Genomic DNA, 22,419 nt, shown 5'->3' on the forward strand with positions numbered 1-22,419 from the left:
CAGGATTTGTACAGGTGCTTGAAATCTTTGTGAATGCTGAAGTTTTAATGCTGCGTTTACATGGTTAGATGCTTGCTTTTACACAGGGTCATGGATTTGATCCCAGTCAAGCCAGCATTATTTTGAGGGTTTTGCTTGCAGGTTTTGTTTAGTGCGTTCGGTCCTTAACTAGGCTTCTAAAGCGGTTATGCTTTCAAATTAACAACAAATTTAAGGGAAATTTAAACTATCTTAGTATTCAACATTACTGGTTGCCCAACTGGTAAAATGTGTGCCTTTCAGACACCTGGTTGTGGATTCAATCCCCTGTCAAGCCTCGTGTTGTTTAAATCTAGGGCTAGGGTTTTGGTTAGCTCTATAGCCGCATGTCTTGAACATTTTCCTTCTCCAACTCAGATGATGCAAAATTTCAGCTTGTTAGCAAGCTGTGTGAGAGCTTGATAATGTTCCAGGTGATTGGAATCCTCTATACTGGAACAGAGAAACTCCGAAAAACATGCAGGACCTGTGGCTCTTGAGGACCTGGTTGGCCACCAATGAGCCAGGGTTACGGTTTTGTCTGGAGCTAGGGTTAGGGTTTTAGTATTTTTGGTGTGAACTTTCTTTAGTATGTGGCTGATTTGAAGCTGTTTTTAAAGGGGGGCTTATATGCGATTTCGGCTTATATGCGAATACATACGGTATTTGAAGTCATTTAGGTTTTGCTGGTTAATTTGTTTTTGTACAGAGCTGAATATGTTTTACTATCTCTATAAATCAACATTTATGTAGTGATTTTTTTTCCGATTTGGGTCGCAGCTGGCAGTACAGCAGCTTGGGTGTTTAGGGCGTGACACAGTTCTGAGATTATGGGTTAGATTCCAACCTCCCTGTGCAGAGTTTGCACGTTCTCTTTGCGCCTGCGTCGATTTCTTCAGGGCACTCCGGTTCCCTCCACATGACAAAAACATGCATGACAGGTTAATTGGTAACTCAAACTATTGTCCCTTGGTATGACTCCCACAGATAGATGAGATGGGCTCCAGCACCCCCGCGACCCTATTGAGAACAAGCGGTGCAGAAAATGGATGGTCAGATGGGTCGCAGTTTGTCTTTAGGGTGGAATGGTAGATCCTTAAATTCGACCAGTTGTAAACTACTATTCTAAAGTTAGAATAGCCTTTAATTTGTAAATAATTTGAAATTTTAAAAGCCTAGTTTAGAGCTGAAACCTTAATCTCCAAACCATAACTCTAACCAATTGAATTTACAATCTTGTCATACCAGTTGGGCTGATAAAGAATGATCCGGAGTTAGAATAGCCTTCAGTTTGGAGGTAAGGGTTTTGGTGCTAAACTAAAGTTTTAAAGCCTTTTTAGGGTTTCGTGGTAAGATGCTTGGGCCACTCAAACAGGGTTGACAGTTGGTTCGCCAGTTAGGGTTAGGATATTGGATTGGCGCTGGGGTTAATCAATGCTGAGTAATGTGGAGGAATTCCATTTTTTTCAGGATTAAAAAAAACTGTGATATGATATATGATATATACAAACGCAATTCTATTTATTATTGATACATTTTGTAAATAATTATACATGTTTGTTCTTCAAAAAAACAAATGCATTAACCATTGAGGAATGGTTTGAAACACTAACTGAACAAAACATGAAAGTCGTCGCGAGAGACGTACCCAAAAACAAACCAAATTTTTTCTTACATAACAGTAACAATATACTGACATTTTATTTAGTGGAACAAAAATTGGATTGCAGAATGCAAAACTATGTAAAAAAAATAAGGGGGAAATGGGAATTTGTGTACACTTGCTAATGTCAGGATCAGAAAGGACACAGGACTCAATTGCGTTACGTTCTCACGAGTTTTATTAAAGGAAAGAGGAAGGGCTGCGTCCACGATCCAGAATTCGGTAGGCGCGGGAAGCAGGTCGCTTTGAACGCGGAACTGGATCTTCCGTGGCGAGCGATGGCGTTGTCGGGAACGGAAAAACGGGTCAGTAACCGGGACATAAGAGCAAAAACTTGGTCAGGGTCGTAAACTAGTCGTAAGCTAGGAAAGTAGACAAAAACGGGTCGAAGCCGGGACGGGAGAGTAGACGTGGTCAGGATCAAAAACGGGTCGAAGCCGGGGGACAGACAGGAGCAAAAAACAGGTGGGAGTCCGGGCCGAAGAAGGCTTGCCTAGTGTTCCTGAGGTTCGCAGACGGACTGACAACAGGAGACAGATAGGAGTGGGTTTAAATAGGGACAGAGAGCCAATCAGAGTCCGAGGCAGTTGACGCCAAAGGAGCGGGCAAAGGTGATGTATATCGGTAATTCATGACAGCTAACCTGAAAATTTAAGATAGCCTTTGTATACTCCAATTTTACCTTAGTATGTGGACCTCAGAATAAAATATAGTTCACCCTAAAACACTGTGTCCCCGACTTACGACGTTTTCACTTTATAGTGTGAAATACAGTAAGCGCCCCCCCTCATACATGGAAACCTCAGTGGCTAATAAGAATACATAGTGCCCTCTGGTGGACGCATCAGAAACTATTTTTATTCGTCCATTTCAATGAACGTTTTCAATAAAGAACATTTTCCAAAGTAATTCCAGACTAGAAAACCACACCACTTTTTACCATTTTAATATTTGTGTGCTTAAAAGACAACTTGTTTTTCTTAAAAACTGCAAACAGCCATGGTACACTTTCAAAACGGACTAAAGTCTCTCCTGTACATATGTATACATCATATATTTATATCTCCGTATATTTATAAACATCAAAGTCATTTCGCTTGAGAATAAATGCATACACAGTGATTGATGAGAGAAAATAATCTTGTAGTAGTAGTATGGCTTACAGAACACATCTATTACCCACTTTCAAACACTTTTGTCGTCGACTGTACAAATACGCTAACGCTAAAACTCTTATTTACACGTAAAACCCTGATTCGTATCCAAGAGAAAATCCGAAACACTCAAAGGAAAAACTCAAAGTCGGTTTTTCCGTTCGACGAGCGACTAGTTGCTTCTACCGCAAAATAGCGTGGTCCCTAAAGTACACACGAGGGAGTGCGACTTGTAGTACAAAGAGTTCAAAGGTAGTGGTGGGGGGAGGACATCTGTGTACACCGTTATATAATAATTATACACACTGGAGATACACCTTTTAGGAACTTACAGTATTGCTTCGATTAAATACCGATAAAGTTTTGGATTCGCCATCTAGTCACTTAAGCCGGGTACACACAAAATCTTTGGATACAATAAAAAAAAACATAACGTGGGGAAGGGCATCAAAATTTCTTTTGTACTTCATGATTAATTAAAATGTAGGAATTTTGGATTTTTTTTCCCGTTTGAAAATGCCAAATATTTTTTTAAAAACTGCTAAACATGCCTCCGATAAGCAGGTAGTTGCCTTGCATGGCTGCTATCGGTGTATGTGTGTGTGTGAATAGTGACCTGAAATCTAAAAAAAGGTCTCAAAATTAATTGACTTAAGTTGGATGACAAAAGGGTTTTTTGCTAATCACACCAATATAAAATACCTTGTAGTGAACACATTTCTTAAAAGTGTCTAAGAAAAGCATGTATAATGAATGCTATTTTCTTAACAGTACATTGTGTAATATTTGACCACTAGACGGTGCTGTATTGTCTAAGGCGAAAGAAAAGCAGTTCCAAAGGAGGACAGCGTAGCATGCAAGATAAAATAAATACGTAACAATAACGCTAAAATAATAAAAAAAACACCTGATAAGAATGTTGTGTGTGCCAGGCTTAATTCATCAACAGGCAAAGAATACTTATTCATCCTCTCTGCTGACATTTATGAAAATTTGTAGCTCAAAATAACACCTAAAACAAACCCTCCCCAGACTTGGGACTTGGGCATGCGATTGGCCCTCGCTTGAGTGGGCGGGGCTTATTTGCGATTGCGTTGTCCGAGCCGAAGTTGCTCTTGTGATAGTTGGTTGCTGCTGTTGCTTCTGCTGCTGCTGTTGTGGTTGCCGGCGGCGATGCGAGGCTGCTGCTGCCCCCTGCTGGGCACAGGAAGTTGGGATCGACTTCTTGGGATGGAGCGACGTTGGCTAATCTGGACGGTTACCTTATCAAACAGCGACAATAACAAAAGAGTCTTCATTTCTAACTTAAATCAGGGGTTTGAAACTCAATTTACTGTATTTTCTGGACTATAAGGTGCACCTAAAAAACCCAAATTGGCCAGAAATTTGAAAGTGTGCTTTATAATCCGGTGAGCCTTATGAATAAACAGAGTGAATATATATACACAAGGTTTTATGTTGTAATTCAAATGATTGATTAATCCATTATCATAGCTGGCCCAAATCGCAATACAATGTGTGCAACGGGATTCAAACCGGCGGTTAAGGTGTCCACACTTTACCACAAGACCATCAGTGGTGTAGATGACGTATGAAAAGGCATTCGTTTATTTCATCATGACACCATTATTACTGTGCCAGAAACAGTGATTTGCAAAGTGTATTCTGATAGGTTAAACAGTCTCTCCATTTTTTCACCTCTGTGTCAAAAATGATGCAAAATACATAAAACAGAAGGTTTTTTTAACAAAATACTGATATATAATATAAAACTGAGAGGTTATCTTCACACAGGTGAAGAGGTGGAAAGACTGACTTATCAGAATACACTATGCAAATTTGTGTTCCTGGCACAGTGAGTAAAAATGTGTGATAACGTGTGATAGTGTAATAATGAGATAAGCACTCATGCCTTTTCATATTTCATCTGTACCACTGTTGGTCTAATGGTCAAGAGTGAGCGCCTTCACCGTTGCAATTCGCGTTCAATTCCCGTGGCAAACAATATTTTGCGATTTTAATCAGTAATCCTTATTGGCTGGCTCTTAATGAGTCTCAATTTCGTGTGCCTTATAGTATTTAAGATAAAAGACTATTTTTGGGGGGGTTGTGCGTTATTATGCGGTGCACCTCATAGTGTGGAAAATGTATTACAGGAGGCGACCGGAGTTCGGGTCTGGGTGAGGTTGGGCCGAATTGGTTTTCAAGATAAGCTATGATGAAAATATTCCACTGTAATTTAATATCTTTTTGAACATTTTCTACAGACAAATAAGATGAAAAATATAGAATTAAGAATTGATATGAAAATAAATTCAATCAGTAATACAATAGTTCATATATCTTGCAAGATGCACTCAAAGTTTAATGAAATTATTGGCCCTCGGGCTGCAAGTTTGAGACAACCCGCCTTAAATCTCCTAATAAATAGTTATAAAATAAAAAAAGATGACTTTCTAACAGTTTGGCTCCACCTTTTCCATTTGGCCCATGAACGTGAGATATTTCTTTGCTTTTATTACCGGCTGAGCTGATCGGTCCACGGCGACTTCCTGCTCTGGCGAGGTGGGCGGAGCTGGGGCGGGTCTTCTGCAGGCAAAAAGGAGGATGTCGTCGTGGTTGGATGCCAAGGTCTGGATGCGGCAAAAACAAAAACATTCATACGACTGGATACTTTCAATGACTAAAACTTAAAAAAAAAGAAAACACATTTTATTCATGATGATTCAGATTGTTTCTGGGATGTAGAGCAGGGGTCACCAATGAGAGCTACTTTTTAGCACAAAGGTAAACCAGTTCAATATGCATTTCTAAAAATAATAACTCATCGCTATGTTGTTACTATGTTATGACCAGTTTGTGATTATTACAAGTAGGTTTAAAATCATCTCAGTTAACCACTACAACATCTGCTTTGTGTAAGTGCATAGAGATTCACACATAACGATTGTAAGATAGAAATAGGTTTGAAGACACCAATCGTGTCATTGGTTTCTCATGCCAGTTACATATTTCATTTCCTAGAAAATCAAAATGACCTATAAGTGGTGAGCTGTTCTCAGAAATGTGGGCACCACATTGGTCAAGTCAAGTCATGTTTTATTGTAAACCCCTTAATCACAAAAAGTCTCAAAGGACTGAAGAGATTACAGACTAGTCGAAATTAATTTAAAACATAAGCAATTGAATAACTGATGGACAAGACAATATACAACATTTAACATAAATTATGGTAAAAGAACACTCTTACTTGGTTTAAAGGGGCAGTGTGTTATATTTAGTACCTTCATTTAGTTAAAAAAAATTTTTTTTGAATAATGGGCAAAAATGCATGAACTATCATACCAATTTCAATTTATATAGATATTTATAGGTTAGTCGGTGGCCTTAGGGTAGGGCGCCCGCCCTGAGACTGGGAGGTCGCTGGTTCAAGCCTCGGCCGAGTCATACCTGAGACTTAAACTTTGGTACCCGTTGCCTCCCTGCTTGGCGCTCGGCATTAGGAGTTGGAATTGGGGGGTTTGGACTCCCAACACATCAGTTGGGTTGGGCGAGGGGGCTGGGAATCCCCTCCTCTGTATAATTTCCCAGAAAGAGTCAGAAAAAGACTCTAACCACCTACCCCTAGGGGGGCATGGCTCTGGTATACTGTATATATACATATATTTATAGGTCGAGAAATTGGTATTTCTTTTACGTAGCAAAATTCATACTTAGTAGTCGCTGCCATGTTGGTGTGGCATTTTGCTGCTATGTTGTCTTATTTGCCAGTAGAGCAAACATTGACACATTGAGCCGTTTCGCGGTTTACTTTTCCCGGTTTCGGTGCTTTGCATATTTTCATCGCAGTGTACTTTGCATTCTGATAAGCAACCATTCAGTTAGTCCTGAAGTTTATCCCGCGCTTTATTGAATTTCTTCACTATGACATTCAGAGCACTCAGCAGAAATCAAATGAGAGAAACTATCGCCGCAGGCCCTTGCCATACTTTGTTTCCTCAGCTGGTCAGCACTAGTTCTAAGCCAGCTGCTGGGTGGCTCGCATCGACACAGGGGTTTCGACAGGCAGCTGGAGAAATCCTTGGGAAGAGCCGAAGCGCGTCTAGAGTAGCTGCTGACACCAGCGGGGAAATAACTAAGGTTTCAACTTCGCTGATTTAGACTATTGCGGCTCCTTTTAAGAATGCAACCTTGCAAAAAAAATAAAATAAAATACTCGGACAGATTACCTTACACCAAAAAATCATCCAAAATGTCCTCTATTGCCGTCTGGTGGCTGCAACAATCAAATACTAAGAAATAATAACATGTGAAAGGAGTTTGTAATGCAAACCGGACCTGTCTGATGTCTGGTTCAGACTTGCTGGAGCACAACGACTGAAGCTCTTGGATCAGGTCTGTCTCCTCGTCCGAGAACATCGACAAACCCGTCGACTCCCTGAACAGAAAGAAAAAGCAGGTTAAACTTGAAGAGATCTTGTGGATGTTATATGAAACCATAGTTAGCATATTGCGCAGGGGTTAACAACCTAACAGCTACTAGTTTTACATGCATTTCTGGAATAACAATTACTGTATTTTCATAACCATAGGACAGACCCTGTTAAAAGGTGGAATCTCCGTGGCTGGTTGTATTTCTGTATTCAACACATACACAGGGCGTACCACAGGATAGGGCGCCCTCTGTTGCAGCCGCCTTATAACCCAGACAAGCATCCAAGTGTGCGTTACGTCTTCGCTTCCTGACATTAAAGACTCATTATTAATGCACTTGTCTTGTTTTTCTACTGGCCTATGTATAGTTTGTCAGTACAGACGCTCCCCTACTTACGACCATTCGAGTTACGAGAAACAGTAGATACTGTAGTGCTTCTTTCTGCTGCTACTGGAATGTGGTGGCGCTGTGAGAGTTTACCCAGCATCCAGCCCCGAAGAAAAAATCCGTCTTCCTCTTCCCAGTTTGTGTGTAAACATATTGTACTGTATCTCAAGCGCGCCAAGAACTTTTATTGTTTAATATCTTGTGCATCCATTCAATATGATTGGTGTAAAGTATAAAGAAGAGGTGTGTCGTTTTCTTTTGAAATGAAAGTGGATTGCTTTTTTTTGGCCACTCTCTAACACATAGGAGGACCTCTTGAAGCTTGTCTTCCAAAAGTAAGTTAAACTCAACTTTATTTATCTTTATAGAGCATATTATTTTATGAAATGTTTATTTTTTGGTACAATACAATACAGGTTACTTAAACAACCCTTAAACATACTTATACAAACCTTAAACATACAAAATATAGCACTGAAGCAACTTACAAACAAATTCAACTTACGAACGCTCGTCCGGATCTTGTTCGTGAGTACGGCAGCGTCTGGAGATAGTTCTAAAAGTGGCTGCGCTCATCTGTCTACAACTAACTCGACTGATGCGGGGACATTTTCGGGAAGTCTTGTGGCGGCAGCAGAAGTGCTGCATTGTGGGATCTGTAGTTTGAGAGTTCTCAGCGCTTCATAGAGCCGGGCCATTATATTACAGGAGTATGAAATGATTTCACAGATATAATTGTACGCCGGGCTGGATGTGGCCTGCGGGCAGAGAGTTTGGCACATATGCTTTGGAGCCTCATAGTGTCCTCAGCTACGTCCGCCACTTTACACCACACACAAGGCGCACTGCACAATTTGGAAAAAATCAGAGATTTTATGTGCGCCTTACGGTCATGAAAATACAGAATGTTTTCTATTTTTTACTAATATGTTATTACCATGTTGACTCTGATGTAGCGACAGAAAAACACAGATATGACCAATAAGTATTGCATTCATTAGTATTTGGCAGTAACAAGTATAGTATATACTAGGAATTGACCGATATGGGTTTTTCAGGGCCGATACTGATTACAGGGATGTGATTGACGTGAGGAGAAAAAGTCTGAAACCTAGCTGGGGGTTTGGGGGCCGCAGCCCCCCCAGGGGGTCCAAGGCATAGCCCGGTGAGGGGGCGCAGGGGGGGCGACCCCCCCCGAAGCTCCTGGGTTTTAAGCAATTTACTTGTCCAAAACCACGCTTAAATTTATCGTTTGAGTAAAATCTTTAGAAGAATTAAATAACAAAATAATTTGCCCACATAACTGATTTTTTTTATAAATACTGCAAGGTCAGTTCAAATACAGTTCAGTCCCTGCAGTTTGTGCAACAATGCGGCCAATTTTTCTAACGGCCGCCAGGGTGCGCCAGAGCAATAAAGGTATGAGTGAGACAGTCGGATTTTTAATTTGTTTGCTACGCAAGTGAAAAAGTGAAAGTGAAAAAGTCGGAATTCCGACTATAGTCGGAAAAATCACATCCCTGTGATTATTAGTATTAAAAGGTGGCTAATAATTGATATTTGGAGCTGATAATCCGTTGCTACAAAAGCTTAAAAAATGGTGTAAGAATTTTTTAATAATGCAAAAAGAACATATTTTTAAAATAAAAATAATAATAATAAAAACTCTGATTTTATAGTAAATAAGTTAGAAATTCAACACTACTAACATGACTAATGTTTAACTTAAACCAAAAACTCACAGTGCAGGAAAGAAACTCGAATAAAGTTACACGAAAACTTAAATAGCGCCCTGATTTTTTTAAATATAAAATAAATACATAAACATGTCAATACAATCAACATGACTTAAATTAACTTGATGCAAAAAGTAATTGGAATTTTCAACAGTAGGGACAAATTGATAAGTGTGGGCACTCCTTATTTTAAAGCCAGATTGATGAACTAATGTAAACAGCTAACGAGGAGCGAGCGAGAGAATAACTCTGCTTCAAAGCAAAGTTCATGTCTGCCAATTGACTTAATAAAAAACCTTATACCGATATCCGTCAGTTTTCAAAATGTCTGTGCGGATAATCTGTCAACCTCTAGTAAATACACACCTGTGGATTTTCCCATTTGTGGTGCACCTGACATCCGTAGACGATACAGAGCCTGGAAAAATAAACGAGCGCTTAATTGTGATCCTACTTTTGTATTGAGGAGAAATAAATCCACAAGTGGTGAATACAATAAGTTAAATGAAAGCATTATGAAAAAGACGAACAAAAGAAGGTTCAAATTCTACGAGCGAAAGTTGTTGGGCGGATGATAATACCTTGTCTCAAGGAGCCGGTCCAGCTGGAGGCGGAGTTTCTTTTCTTTCGAGGGCTGGTATTGGATCTCCTCAGCTTGTCCCGACACCTCCTCCCACCATTGCCGCTTCCTTTTAAAGAGCCAATGGCAGTCAGAGGACCGACTCCGCCCCCGAATTCAACCTCTGAGAAGAAAAAAAAATTGTAAATAATTGTCCATCGATTCGGGACTACAAAGCTCACGTGATTAAAAGTCCGCATATTTAAGAAGGAAACTCAATTTTGTCTTCATATGAACTGAACTGGATTTAAAGCCTGCAGCTGAAAAATGAACTTGTTTGCGTCCATTTCTTACTTTCGAAAGAAAAAGTAGTTTGATATATAGCGTACATTTGTATTAGAATATTTAATCCCAAAACTCATACCAGCCGCAGCTCATGGAACCACAACAAAGAGTTTTTGTGGGGCTCAATCTTCCGCTTCACCGGGTGAGTAAAAAAACATTTAATGTAGTGTAATTTTACCCACTCACTTATTTCACACTCCTCATGTCCTTTCACAGTGCCAGACTAGAATCAGAGGACACATAGAACTGTAATTACATGCATAATTTTCGTTTTTAATGCAGGTTTAGCATTTATTTATGTGTTTTTAATGTAATAGTAGCAATACTCTGTGTCCTCTTGTCATGTGCGCAATGGATGGGATAGCTTAAGCTCAAACATGTATACAGGCTATTGTGATTCTACAGTCTTCTAAATTTTAGTCGATACAGTACATTGAGTTTTGTTTTGAGATTTTTTGGTCGCACTCCTGCGTATATGTAAATGCAAATTTAATTAAGATTGACATTTGCAATAGTTGATTGACAGTTGAAACAGTCCGCAAAAGAGTGTTTAATCACAGGACAGTGTGTTACTTTTTTGAGCAAGAAATTTCCGATCCTGTTCCCTTGGGAATCTTGTTCAACCATGAATGCATCACTAATTAGAGGCATTTGGCTACCAAAAGGAGTCATAGTTACTTCCGCTGTTAACCTGTGCTTCATTGAATTTCTTCACTTTGACACTCAGAGGACTTGGGCAGAAATCCCATCCCATAAACACCCACTTTTTTTTAATAAAACAGTCTGATTGCCTGGTTTGCAACAGTTCTAGTTCATCAGAATGAGCGGCATAATATTGTAAGCCGCAGTGTATAAATTGTAGAAAAAAGTAGTGGATTGTATTCTGGAATTTACAGTGATAATAACGATGTTGAATGCAAGTCTGACCGTGGCGAGGGAAGGGGCATCCGCGCAGGATGGCCTTGTTGACCAGGATGCTAAGAGCGGCCTTTAGCACCGCCTGCTGGCCGTCGCTCAGAACAACACTTCCCGGCAACGACGAGGAGGAGCGGCAGGCCGTCACCCGGGAGACGATTGCATTCTCCACACGAGGAACCACCACAGAGCTCCACAGCCGGGACAACCACCTGTAGATGGCGCCATTATAGTGAAAACTATGTTTTTGTTTTTAAATGAATGAATGATCTTTATGGTCATTACACAAGTACAAATGACCTCTTCTTACAAGCTTAATTTGTTTCAGGATGGCGCTCGTAGCTCAAATTGCTCGAGTAATGTGCAAATTTTCCCGTTATGAAATAATTAAAAACGAATTGGTCCGCTCCTGTCCTAAAAGCAAGTGATTAGCTATGAAACAAATTTTTCTGATCACTAAAAACACACAGAAACAGTAATTAAACAAAGAAATACAGTAATAAAATAAATATTATATTAGAGAAATAAAATGCTAGCTTATTATAACGAATGTGTGCATATGCTGCGGGCGAACGGGGTCAGGGGTTGCTAGTCTGTCTTGCTGTGAGTAAATAGGTGCCGCATTGTGTTTGTAAGGTTTATTTTCACTTAGTAAGTAGGATTTATAATTATCAATAAGGGACGCAACTAGTGGAGGTGAGATAAAGTGACTGTTGATACGTGAGGACCTACTGTACAGTTAAAATTAAAGTTAATTTAACTTTAGATGAACAAAGGCATAAAAACATTTGTTCTGCACAATTTTTAATTTCTTGGGCAGTCGTAGTTTGCTTGTGGAAACTGCACAAGCTGATTCTAGTGGTAGCCCATGCAATTGCTCTTGAACTAGATTTTCCTCCGCATAGCGAGTTTTACAGTCCTCACATGGAACAGCCGGTATCCAGAATTTAGTTTTATCTGTTTTCATTTGAGAGTGAAGAAAAAATAAGATGACATCTTATATCACACTTTACACTAAATTCGCTTCTAAAAATACACAAAATAAATGCCCTAGAGCCATTGAAGTAGTCACAAAATGGTCGCCAGACCACCATTTTGTTTATTACAAGAAAATGTAAATATGCTTGTTTCGCCCCTCAGTTTGCCTCACAATTTTCCAAAGAAAAATCCAATTTACACATTCCAAAAATACCCCACATTCCTTGTGATAAATTGTAGTTGTTTTAAACATTACACGAACCTGTTTTTATTTTAGGGTGAAGAATAGACAAGAGTCGTGTCTTGCTTGTGAAATGGCTGAAGAAGTCGTTACTAAGCACACCATTCACAGGCGACACGCTCCCCCTACTGGTCAGATTTGCAACCTGTACTCTCCAAAACATATGTGGCTTGTCAAGTCATGTTTATTTATGACGCCCTTAATCACAAAGAGTCTCAAAGGGCTGCACAGACCACAGATTATTGCAAACCACAGACTATTCTTCCCCATATCATCAACAGAAAAAAATAATACCTTCCAACTTGTGACAATAAATATTTCAAGCGTCACGCGAGCAAGATTTTTGTTGCAGATAAAATTGTATACAGAAATTCTCTTGTTCAGAGGTGCTCATACAAAGAGGTATCACTGTATTTTAAATCAGGATACGAGCAAGATCCTGGAACGCGTTAAACTCATATTTGGAGGTATTTCTGTGGCTTGTATTAGTGTACCTGACGATGGCGTGCGGGTCATCGGCATGGACGGGGCAGGCCAGGAAGTGCACGGGCCCCATTAAAGCTTCGTGCGTGCCAAGATGTGCCAGGCAGGCATTGAGCTGCCTCCACACTTCAGCCACCCACAGCACCGCCTTCTCCACGACGCCATCCCTGCACCAAGTCGCACTTCCTGTCTGGAGGACAACACATGAGGACCATGTCACTAAGCGGACTGGAACCAGATTCCGGACAGGTGAGGTGTAGACCTGGATGAGAACTTTTCTGCGCAGGTGTCGAGATAGCAGGCCGTGCAGAGGCTCCTGATCCCAGCGGAGACGCAGCCAGCGGAAATGCTGCTGTAGGCGAAGCTCTGAGCCTTGGAGGCGGGGCTTGGATAGGGAGCCAATCAAGAAGCTGCGCTGACAGAATTGATGTGGGCCTGGAGAGAGGTAACGATTGACTTTCAGGAAATAAATAATACTGCCGCTTTTAAAAATTAAACGATTTATCAAAAGGCTTGCCATTTATAATCTGAATCTAGTCTAATTTACATTTATTCATAAATGACGATTTGTGTGTGCGTGCGTGCGCGCATGCGAACAGCTGAATCTTTTTTCGTGAAAATTTACACAGTTATACTTAAGGCCTCCGGGAGTGTCTTTAACTAGGTTTTGTGTCAATGCACCACAAATAAATAGCAAAAAATTCAAGGAACATCTGCTTTTGTGTACGTGCAGCTCTGAAGCTCTAGCGTATTTAGAATGCCCGACAACACCAAGCACCGGGCCGTTATGCTTGTATTATGAATGACACTTTGAAAGTCTCTGGGTAGGATTAAATAAGCATATGCTCCTTCCTACTCCCTTCGAACATGTATGTTTTCCCGATTTGCTGTTTTTTTTTTTTTCGCTTTTGTCATGTTAGAAACAAAAATTTCATTCATTCAACTAGTAACTATAACTCATTACTGTAGCCTAGATAGTAGGGCGCCCGCTCCGAGACTGGGAGGTCGCTGGTTCAAGCCTCGGCCGAGTCATACCTAAGACTTACAACATTGGTACTCATTGCCTCCCAGCTTGACGTTTGACAGTAAGGGTTGGAATTTGTGGGTTTGGTCACCTAATGACTCCCAACACAGCAGTTGGGTCTAAAATGGCTGCGCCCTGTTTGGCTGCGGTTGCATCGGCTCGCTACAGTTTAAATGTACGGGTCAGGTGTATCGACATTTCCTTCTGTGTGCATGGTTGCAAAGAATGACAATAAAAGTAAATTATTCTTCTTTTTCAGTAAGACGCCCTACATTGATGCACTTACCAGTGTTGAGCAGCAGGGGGGCGACAGAATTCCTATTGTCCAAACTGTAGCACAAATCGCCAAGCAGCGCTGAAAGTGATGCCGCCTTCTCTAGACCCTGCAGCAGCAGAACCATGCAGACGCCACGATTGCGTGCTGAAGAAGGCACCAGGAAGCCTGCGTTGAAGGAAGGAGACGCTGATGAAGAAGAGGTGATGATTATGATGATGATGATCGTGATCTCACCACAGGAGACGAGAGTGTCCAGTAGGTGGTCCTTGGTCAGGTTTTTCTGCACGTCCACCTTCACCACTTCGCAAGTCTGACCGCCCGCCTCCTGCTTGGACTGACATAAGGGAGAGAGGAAGAAGGGATGTTGTCATGGAAACTTGAGACATATCACACATGGTAAGATGCATACAGCAAATGTGTCCAAACATTTTCTTCCGAGTGCCACAAAGAGAAAATTTGAAGGAAGCAGGCACCACTTTGATTTTTGTTTAAAACTATTTATTTTTTAGAAATAAGTATTTTAGTAAAAGCTGTGGTCCACTGAAATTTAGTGGGCCACACAGGCCCTAATTTTGACACTCTTTGGCATGCAGCAAAGCTGTTTTTATACTGCGTTGCATGTTTGTTTTGATTTTAAATACTGTGACGTATTACAACTCTAATAGTGGAAAAAAAGAAATGGTGAATTATAGTTTGACATAGTTGTTTGGCTCAAAGATACCACTAAATGGTTGTCACTCAATCTTTTAAAAAAAAAAGGTACCCAATCAGGCACTGAGATCATTGTTGATATCAATTTCAAAGACTATGTTAATTATTAACACTACAAAGTTGCTAGAATGGTCCTCATTGTCATGATGATCTCACCTTAATGCAACGAGCCAACAAAGCAGCGACGTAATCCTGACAGCTGTCCTCCAGGCCGTGAAAGATGACACTCCCGTATTGTTCCACCTGTCAAACAACACGTTACATATTTTTACTGTTCAACGTCATCTCATGGAGCAAATATAGACTATTATTAGCCGTGTAGATACGCAGTTAATAATGATATCTTCTAAAATCTGCTGTGTTGGATCTGAGCACTTTCCTCGCCCACACTTTTTTTTATTTGAGTGAGTGCGTGCGTACCAAGCGAACGTAGTTGAGCAAAACCGGCAGCGGGAAAAGAGACTCCAGAGCCAACTCATCAAGGCACAACTCCGAAAGACCTGAGGTATATAAAAAAATGCAAATACACACAGTTTTATGATATGTCCCTTGGCAATTATAACGGTAAATAAAATGTAATTACATTTCCAAGAGTACAGCGTTCCCTCGACATACCAGGGTTTGACTTTCGAATTCTCAGAGAACTACATTCTGTTTTATACAAATAACCCCCTATCCATGCTGTCTGCAAGGATTTCTATCAGGGGGCAAGCACGAGCGACGTTATAAAGATTATAGACGCTGTTTCCCCATTTAACATTTGGTATTAATTAAAGGATATTTGTATTTATTGATCACCAAAATTAACAGTTATGGTTTTTACGCGCTTCAAAAGTGTGCTCCTTTTCCGCTTCCAATGTGTTTACAAGGAGTGATGTAAGTGGCTTGCCAAAAGCATAGACTTACAGTCTATATGGATGGATCCGACTGCACCATTTTTGCTGTGGGTGCAGAAAATAAAACTGAAATTTCCCAGAGCAACCAGCAACAATGCCTGTCTGCATGTATCATTCAGTTTTGTATTACAAGCTCCACAGTGCAGTGCGGCATAGAAAAATGCCAGATGAGGGGAAACTGCAGCTCCACAGAGCTGATGCCGGTTAATGAGATCTAGAAGTCTATGCCTGTATATTAGGAATTAGTGTAAAGACTGCTAAATGGCTCCTTGCACATGTTAAGACATCCTGTTTTGTGTGTGTTACCTAGGAAAATACTATATAACTATATGCTGAGAACAAAATATTATGAAAAGGCCTTATTTACTAGGCTTAAAACACACTTCTATTCTATAGCTTATGACTTACCTATATTTCATGTATGTGTATTATTTTTTATTGAAACATCCATTGCAGCCTGCTCATCCTGGAAGGGGGATTACCTCATGTGCGGTTTCTTCATTTTCCTCATGTTGAGGTTTTTGAGTTTTTCCTTGCCCTCATGTAGGTTTTAGATTGCAATAATCTACGGTCTGTGCAGCCCTTTGAGACTCTTTGTGATAAAGGGCGTCACAAATAAACCTGACTTGACTAAATGGAAAAAAAGGTGGCTATAAATACAGTGCATTGATTAACAGATTCTTTGTGATTCTCAATGGTACATATTAATATGGAAATTCACTAAATACCGGTGGTTATCGAACGGATTAACCGTGGAAATCAAGGCAATATTGTATCATATAAGATGTTATTTAAAAAAATAATAATTGTACCTTTCAATCGAACAATGGCGACTTGCCCAAGAGGTTTTCGCACTAAATCCCAAGGTGAGACAGGAAGTTCCTGACCAGGCCGCCACTCATGCCCTCCTGCAACAACAATAACATTCATTAAGGAGATAAAGAAGAGGTAAAGATGTGCACGTCAAACTGAAAAGTCACTCTCGGATTCTGACCAATGAGAACGGAGGCGATGCTGTCGGTTGTGAGGCCCAGCGGGGGATGCTGTGCATCCTCACCACACAGTATGTGCAAATGTGTGCTGAAGGCCTGACCGATAGCGGCGCTCAGCTGAGACCAGCGCATGGAGCGATCTACGGACAGTCTGCACAGCACTGACTGAAGCTCGCTCGTCGGGTGCTTGTTAGAATCGTCATCATCCATGGAAAAAGTACAGAGATCGGTTCTGACACCATCTGAATACTGGAGTCGAACCACCACGCTGTACTGATCTGCAGAGAAATCGCCACCCAAAGCATCAAAATCGGTTTTAGATTCAATTCAACGTCAAAATGGTGACACAGTAAATATGTTTAATTAGATAAAAGTAGAAACTTAAACTTGGCAACCCATCGAATTCGTTTGATTAGGTGATCATTTTAAAACTTGCTAAATAGTGAAATCGAGGGTTGGAATTTGAGTTTCATTTGAAATACCATATTTCCCGGACTATAGGACATATCAAAAGATAACAATAAAAACACCTTAGATTTAAAGTGTGCCCTAAAATCCATCCTCATAGACCAGAAATCACAATAAATAAAATTATAAGTACATAATTATAATGAAATGATACTACTAAATACAGTAACAATTTATGAATAAATCTATTAATTTTAAGAGCGAAACCATATTTCAGGTTGGTTTATGTTCTGTGAAATATTTTTTCCTAGTGATCACCCAGAACAGTGGCGCTTTTCAGCATGTAAGCTACTGATAAAATGATCTGCAGGGTTTGGTGGCCAAATTCAAGCATTTATAAAGCACTTTCAAAGCCAATTTCCCCAGTACACGGCATCTTGTTCTCTGCACCTGCGTCCTCTTGGGTGCAAAATATTGGGGGTAATGACTCTTCACATGACAAAGCCATACCAAATAATGCCATCTAAAGTTAGACACGAAGGAACAAGAAATGCAACGGCAAAGCTGAGCAATCAGAGCAGGCGTATCAGTCATTTTTAAGCAGACCTGATTCATTTTTCTTTATTTAATCCGTGGTCTGTTGAGTCAGCCTGCCGAGAAATATGGCAACTATTTCAACCCTTTACGAGCACTTTACCCAAATTTCAAGCATTTTTCGAACCTAGAAAAGTGCAACGTTAAAATACAAGCATTTTAAGGATTTCAAGCCCCTGTACGAACCCTGGATCTCATTACAGCAAAAATAGGCAGAATTATAATAATTTTTGAATGGTCTGAAGATTAATGTAGCATTAAAAAAAACGTCCCAACTCGTGTAAATTAAGGTTAATGATGTTTCTGAATTCATGCCTGAATAAATCAAATACATATGATCAAAATGAAATACAATGGTCAGAATGAAAAGCGTGTCAAGAGAGTGACTTAATTTAAATAACGGTAAGTGTGACCCAACAAAAGCACTGAATACACTTAACCATGATTGCCCCGGTAGATCATGATCGGCGTAATGAGCACCCCTGATATAGACTCATTGTTTTTGACGTTTTTAATCAAAGTTCAATTAATTGTCCATAATACTCTGTCTTAGTCCACACAAACACAAACACACACACACCCACACACACACACTTACTGAGATTTTCCAGTAGATCTTTGCAGTCATCTGTAGCAACGTCATGAATGGTGCGATTACATTTATCCCTCCTCTCGATGTCTTGTTCACGATGGCTACACAGCACCTCCAGACAATCCTTCAGGCCTAAAGCGGCAGCCATGTGAGCGGCCGTCCAGCCATCTGCGTTGGCCTGGTTGAGCAAGGTGGCCGGCAAAGTGGAGGTGACATTAGGTCGATGGGTTACGGCGGTGTCTCCGGCCCCGGGGTGGCAGAGGAGAAGACACAGCGTCTCTAGGTGCCCTGATCGCACTGCCGCGTGCAGACATGTGCAGCCGTCCTGTATGGAGGATCACAGCACATCGATCAGTCGGTTTATTTTATTTTTTTTTAATTACAAACATGTATGTTCTTATAAGACTGAATAACCCTTGAATTATGTGTGGGTTATATAGCAAAAACATTTAATAATGGTGGACAGAACAGCAGCAAAAAGAGTCGGCGGGCCCCCAAAAAAATGTGCTCTGCCTGTCCCCGCTCACAGAAATGTCCGATTGGGGATAATGGATGCTGGGCACATAAGTGCAGTTTTCTGGTGGACAGAAAGGAAAAAGGAGCTGCCAACCCTGACAAAGATGTGCTCGGACACCCCTACTCGCAGCAATATGCGATCATCAGGGATGATTGATTATAATAGAGAAGAGCAGATCATTTTAAGAGGTAATAAAGGCACAAAAAAATAGCAGGGCCTGACAAAATAGCGCACTGCCGGTCCCTACTTGCAACAAAATGCAATCAGCGATAAAGGATGGCAGCCACAAGCAGTCGGCAAGGCGGGGTTTGGTAGGTTGGTTAAATTTTGTCTTCAATTATATGGTGTGGCTCTCAACAACAACAAAAATCAAAATGCTTCTCTTCCATGGCTCTTTTGAGTCAAAAAGGTTCCTGATCCATGTTTTACAGCATCTCAGGGGAAAGCATTACAAGTGCAGCAAAAAACAAAGCACTCCGGAATAAGTGAATCACATCCAGGGCAGCCAGTGGGCCACTTAGCGTTGTCATGGCAACCCCTCGGGTGAGAATCAATCTCTTTATGCAAAGATGTGTTAATTGAGGCATCTACAGTAGATAGAAATTGTTTAAAGAAGAGAAATAACAGTTGCATTTTAAGACTACGTATATGAGGGAGGGGCTTATATACCGTGGCCGTATGGGATCGATCGGCGCCGGAGCAAAGCAGAATGTGGACGCAATGTTTTCTGCCTGCCCCGCTGGCCAGGAAGAGGGGAGTCTGGCCGTCGTCCGCAGCCGCGTCCACTACGGCGCCCGCAGCAAGCAGAACTTCCACACATCTGGATGGAATGCTTATGTTAGTTTCAAATTTTGGATTTATTATGTCTTGATAATATACAATGAATAGCACATGTCTTAGAAGTGGTGATCATTTATTCAGGAGAGGTGTCAAAATTGAGGAAAATGTATGAAAACAAGTAAGGTATTAATTGAGCAAGGTACACTGACAGATAGATTTACTCACTTTCAATTTACTGTTTATATTTTTGTACTTAAAACATACTTTGTTTTCTTATTGAAAATATTTTAAAATAAATCATGAAATAAGTCAAATGATAAGGAATATAAAAAATATTTTTAGTTGTATCAGAGAATACACTTTGTCCTTATTTATTAGAAATAAGAACTTTGTTCTATTGTATTAAAAAAAGTTAAAATAAAACATTAAGTAAAATATTTGAAATAAATTAATGTCCCAAAGGTAGATCATTTTGCCCATTTTAAATATATGTACTGTATGTATACTTTCATAAATTAATAAAATTTAATTTATTATTTTATTGAAAATGTTTTAAAATCAATCATAAAATTAATATAAAATAAATGCAAAAATAGTTCTATTTAAATTAGAACATACATCCTCTTAAGTCCAAATTTTAAAGTAATACAAATGTATACTATATATTTTTGTACACTGACAAGATCATTTTAATGTTTAAAAAAATCATAAAATAACATAAGTATTACTGATTTAAGACCATATTTTAGTTAAATTAGAAAATCTTTTTTGATTCCAAACTTCAAAATGATAAAATCATTTTCACTAAAATGAGAAAATATACTTTGTCTATGTCGTATAAAATATATATTTTTAAACAAAAAATAAAAAAATATACTTGAAAATAATTCATCTGTTATCAACCATGTCACATCATTATACTCTAAAAATAATTTTCTTAGATTTTTTAATGAGGAAAACAAGTGAGAAACGTAATACAACTACAAATACGCTACCTTAAATTGGCTAAACTTACTTTTCACGGAAAAAAAGTTTCCAAAGCTACCGAGATAAGAAACATTGGGCCAGCAAAATGGGGACATTTTTTTTTTAAAGTTTTATATTACAGTAAAAGTTAAAAGTTAAATAAATGTTTTTATTGTTTCCTTTATTCTTTGTTTTTTTTTACATGACGTGCTTCTTGTTTTATGTTTATTGTGGTGTAATCAATTTTTTTTTTTAAATCATACTTTTGCAAGGCTTGGAACGGATTAGCACACTTACATTCAAAAGGCGTCTCTACTTACAAATGTTTCAGGTTACGAAGCTACTCCCAGAACAAAGTAAATTCGTAAGTAGAAGTACAACAGTACTAGGCAAAATACATGAACCACCATACCAATGTGATTGTTTTATCCCCCCAAAAATTAATAGATCAATAAATTTGTATTTATTTTACAAAGTGGAATCTCTACCTAAAAATCACCGACAGGTTTGTCTGGCATCTTGCTTCTACGCTGTGTACTTGGCACTGGTTTTTGTCCGTATTAGACAGCACAGTGCTGTCTAGTGGTCAAATATTACAGACTACGGCTTTAATAAAGCATTTGCAGTCATACTTACGTGAACGTATGTGAACTTAGACTCACCCGCTGTGACCGTTGGAGGCAGCAAAGTGCAAAGGTGTGAATCGGTTTTGGTCGGACACATCAACAGGGGACCCAGAAGACAGCAGCAGCTTCACACACTCTATATTAAAAATACATTAAAATAAAGAAAAAAAACAATGTAATAGATATATGATCGGCTGTGCCCACCTGTGTGTCCGTGTTGAGCAGCAGAAAACAAGGCAGCAGTCAAGTTGTGGAGGTCTTTTGTTTGGTAGTCCGGGTAAGGGTTGTGGTGGTGTGGATTGCCGGAAGTGGTAGGGTGGGGTTGGTGAAGCAGCATTGACATTAAAGTGACATTTCCCTGGGAAGCAGCTTGGAGAAGGAGCAGCGGCCGCCCGCCGTCCAGGGCAACGGGCCCACCGCTGCTGACAGGGGACACTACGGAGGGACACCAGCCTGTGAGGAGCGGGGATGGGGATGATAGGGAGCAGGGATGGAACAAGTTAAACCGGGAGAGGGTTGACAATGACACTAGAAGTGCTGAGGAGGATAAAGAGGAGAGGAAACAATATTGCTAAGTACCCGAAACACAAACTTATACACAATGTAACTCAATATACTTCACGTTAAAAAATTAAAAGTACAAAAATTGAGATTTTAAAGCAGCGAAAAGTAATCAAAAATATCTTGCTCGTAATGAAAAAGCAAGAAAAACATGACATGAGGATAAGTACTGTTAATTACATCTGTTTAATCATATACTGTATACATTCACATTTTACATTAAATAAAGCATGATTTCATTCATGCTAGTCACCAGATTTAATGGCATACTGTGCTTGTTTGCTCTTCACTCCAAAAGTGAGCTCCATTGCTCTGTTTAGATTTACATTATAACTATGGCATCTGGTCTATATAAATACACAGATAGCATTTTAGCTGTGGGTGCAGGATATGAATTGGAAATGTCCTGCAGAAATCAACCAATATATACAGGGATCAGAATGGAGATTTTCATTTTCAGCTGAAATAGCCAGGGTCCAGGAATAAAAAAGGGGCGGAACACCCCCCAACCCCCCACCCCCAAGCTCCTGGGTTTTAGGCAATTTACTTGTCCAAAACCAT

At 39.9% G+C, this 22,419-nt stretch overlaps 1 protein-coding gene across 1 annotated transcript in view; it reads right to left on the reverse strand.

Annotated features, from left to right (window-relative positions):
- Positions 1-2,611: 2,611 nt before the first annotated feature.
- cttnbp2 (cortactin binding protein 2) overlaps positions 2,612-22,419 on the reverse strand; it is a 75,371-nt gene continuing 55,563 nt past the window's right edge. Inside the window, exons 5-22 of the mRNA XM_088340415.1 lie at positions 21,502-21,750; positions 21,334-21,433; positions 19,595-19,745; positions 18,415-18,733; positions 16,817-17,092; positions 16,635-16,730; positions 15,347-15,426; positions 15,083-15,169; positions 14,450-14,549; positions 14,225-14,380; positions 13,177-13,349; positions 12,926-13,104; positions 11,225-11,424; positions 9,975-10,136; positions 9,760-9,811; positions 7,174-7,273; positions 5,358-5,468; positions 2,612-4,097 (exon numbers count right to left, since the gene is read on the reverse strand). Of these exons, the coding sequence (XP_088196541.1) occupies positions 3,915-4,097; positions 5,358-5,468; positions 7,174-7,273; positions 9,760-9,811; positions 9,975-10,136; positions 11,225-11,424; positions 12,926-13,104; positions 13,177-13,349; positions 14,225-14,380; positions 14,450-14,549; positions 15,083-15,169; positions 15,347-15,426; positions 16,635-16,730; positions 16,817-17,092; positions 18,415-18,733; positions 19,595-19,745; positions 21,334-21,433; positions 21,502-21,750 (2,774 nt within the window). The 3' untranslated portion in view covers positions 2,612-3,914. The remainder of the gene's footprint in view (positions 4,098-5,357; positions 5,469-7,173; positions 7,274-9,759; positions 9,812-9,974; positions 10,137-11,224; positions 11,425-12,925; positions 13,105-13,176; positions 13,350-14,224; positions 14,381-14,449; positions 14,550-15,082; positions 15,170-15,346; positions 15,427-16,634; positions 16,731-16,816; positions 17,093-18,414; positions 18,734-19,594; positions 19,746-21,333; positions 21,434-21,501; positions 21,751-22,419) is intronic.

Source organism: Urocampus carinirostris, chromosome 7 (assembly GCF_059441175.1).
Source record: "Urocampus carinirostris isolate Australia breed hairy pipefish chromosome 7, RoL_Ucar_1.0, whole genome shotgun sequence".
Lineage (NCBI taxonomy): Eukaryota > Metazoa > Chordata > Actinopteri > Syngnathiformes > Syngnathidae > Urocampus > Urocampus carinirostris.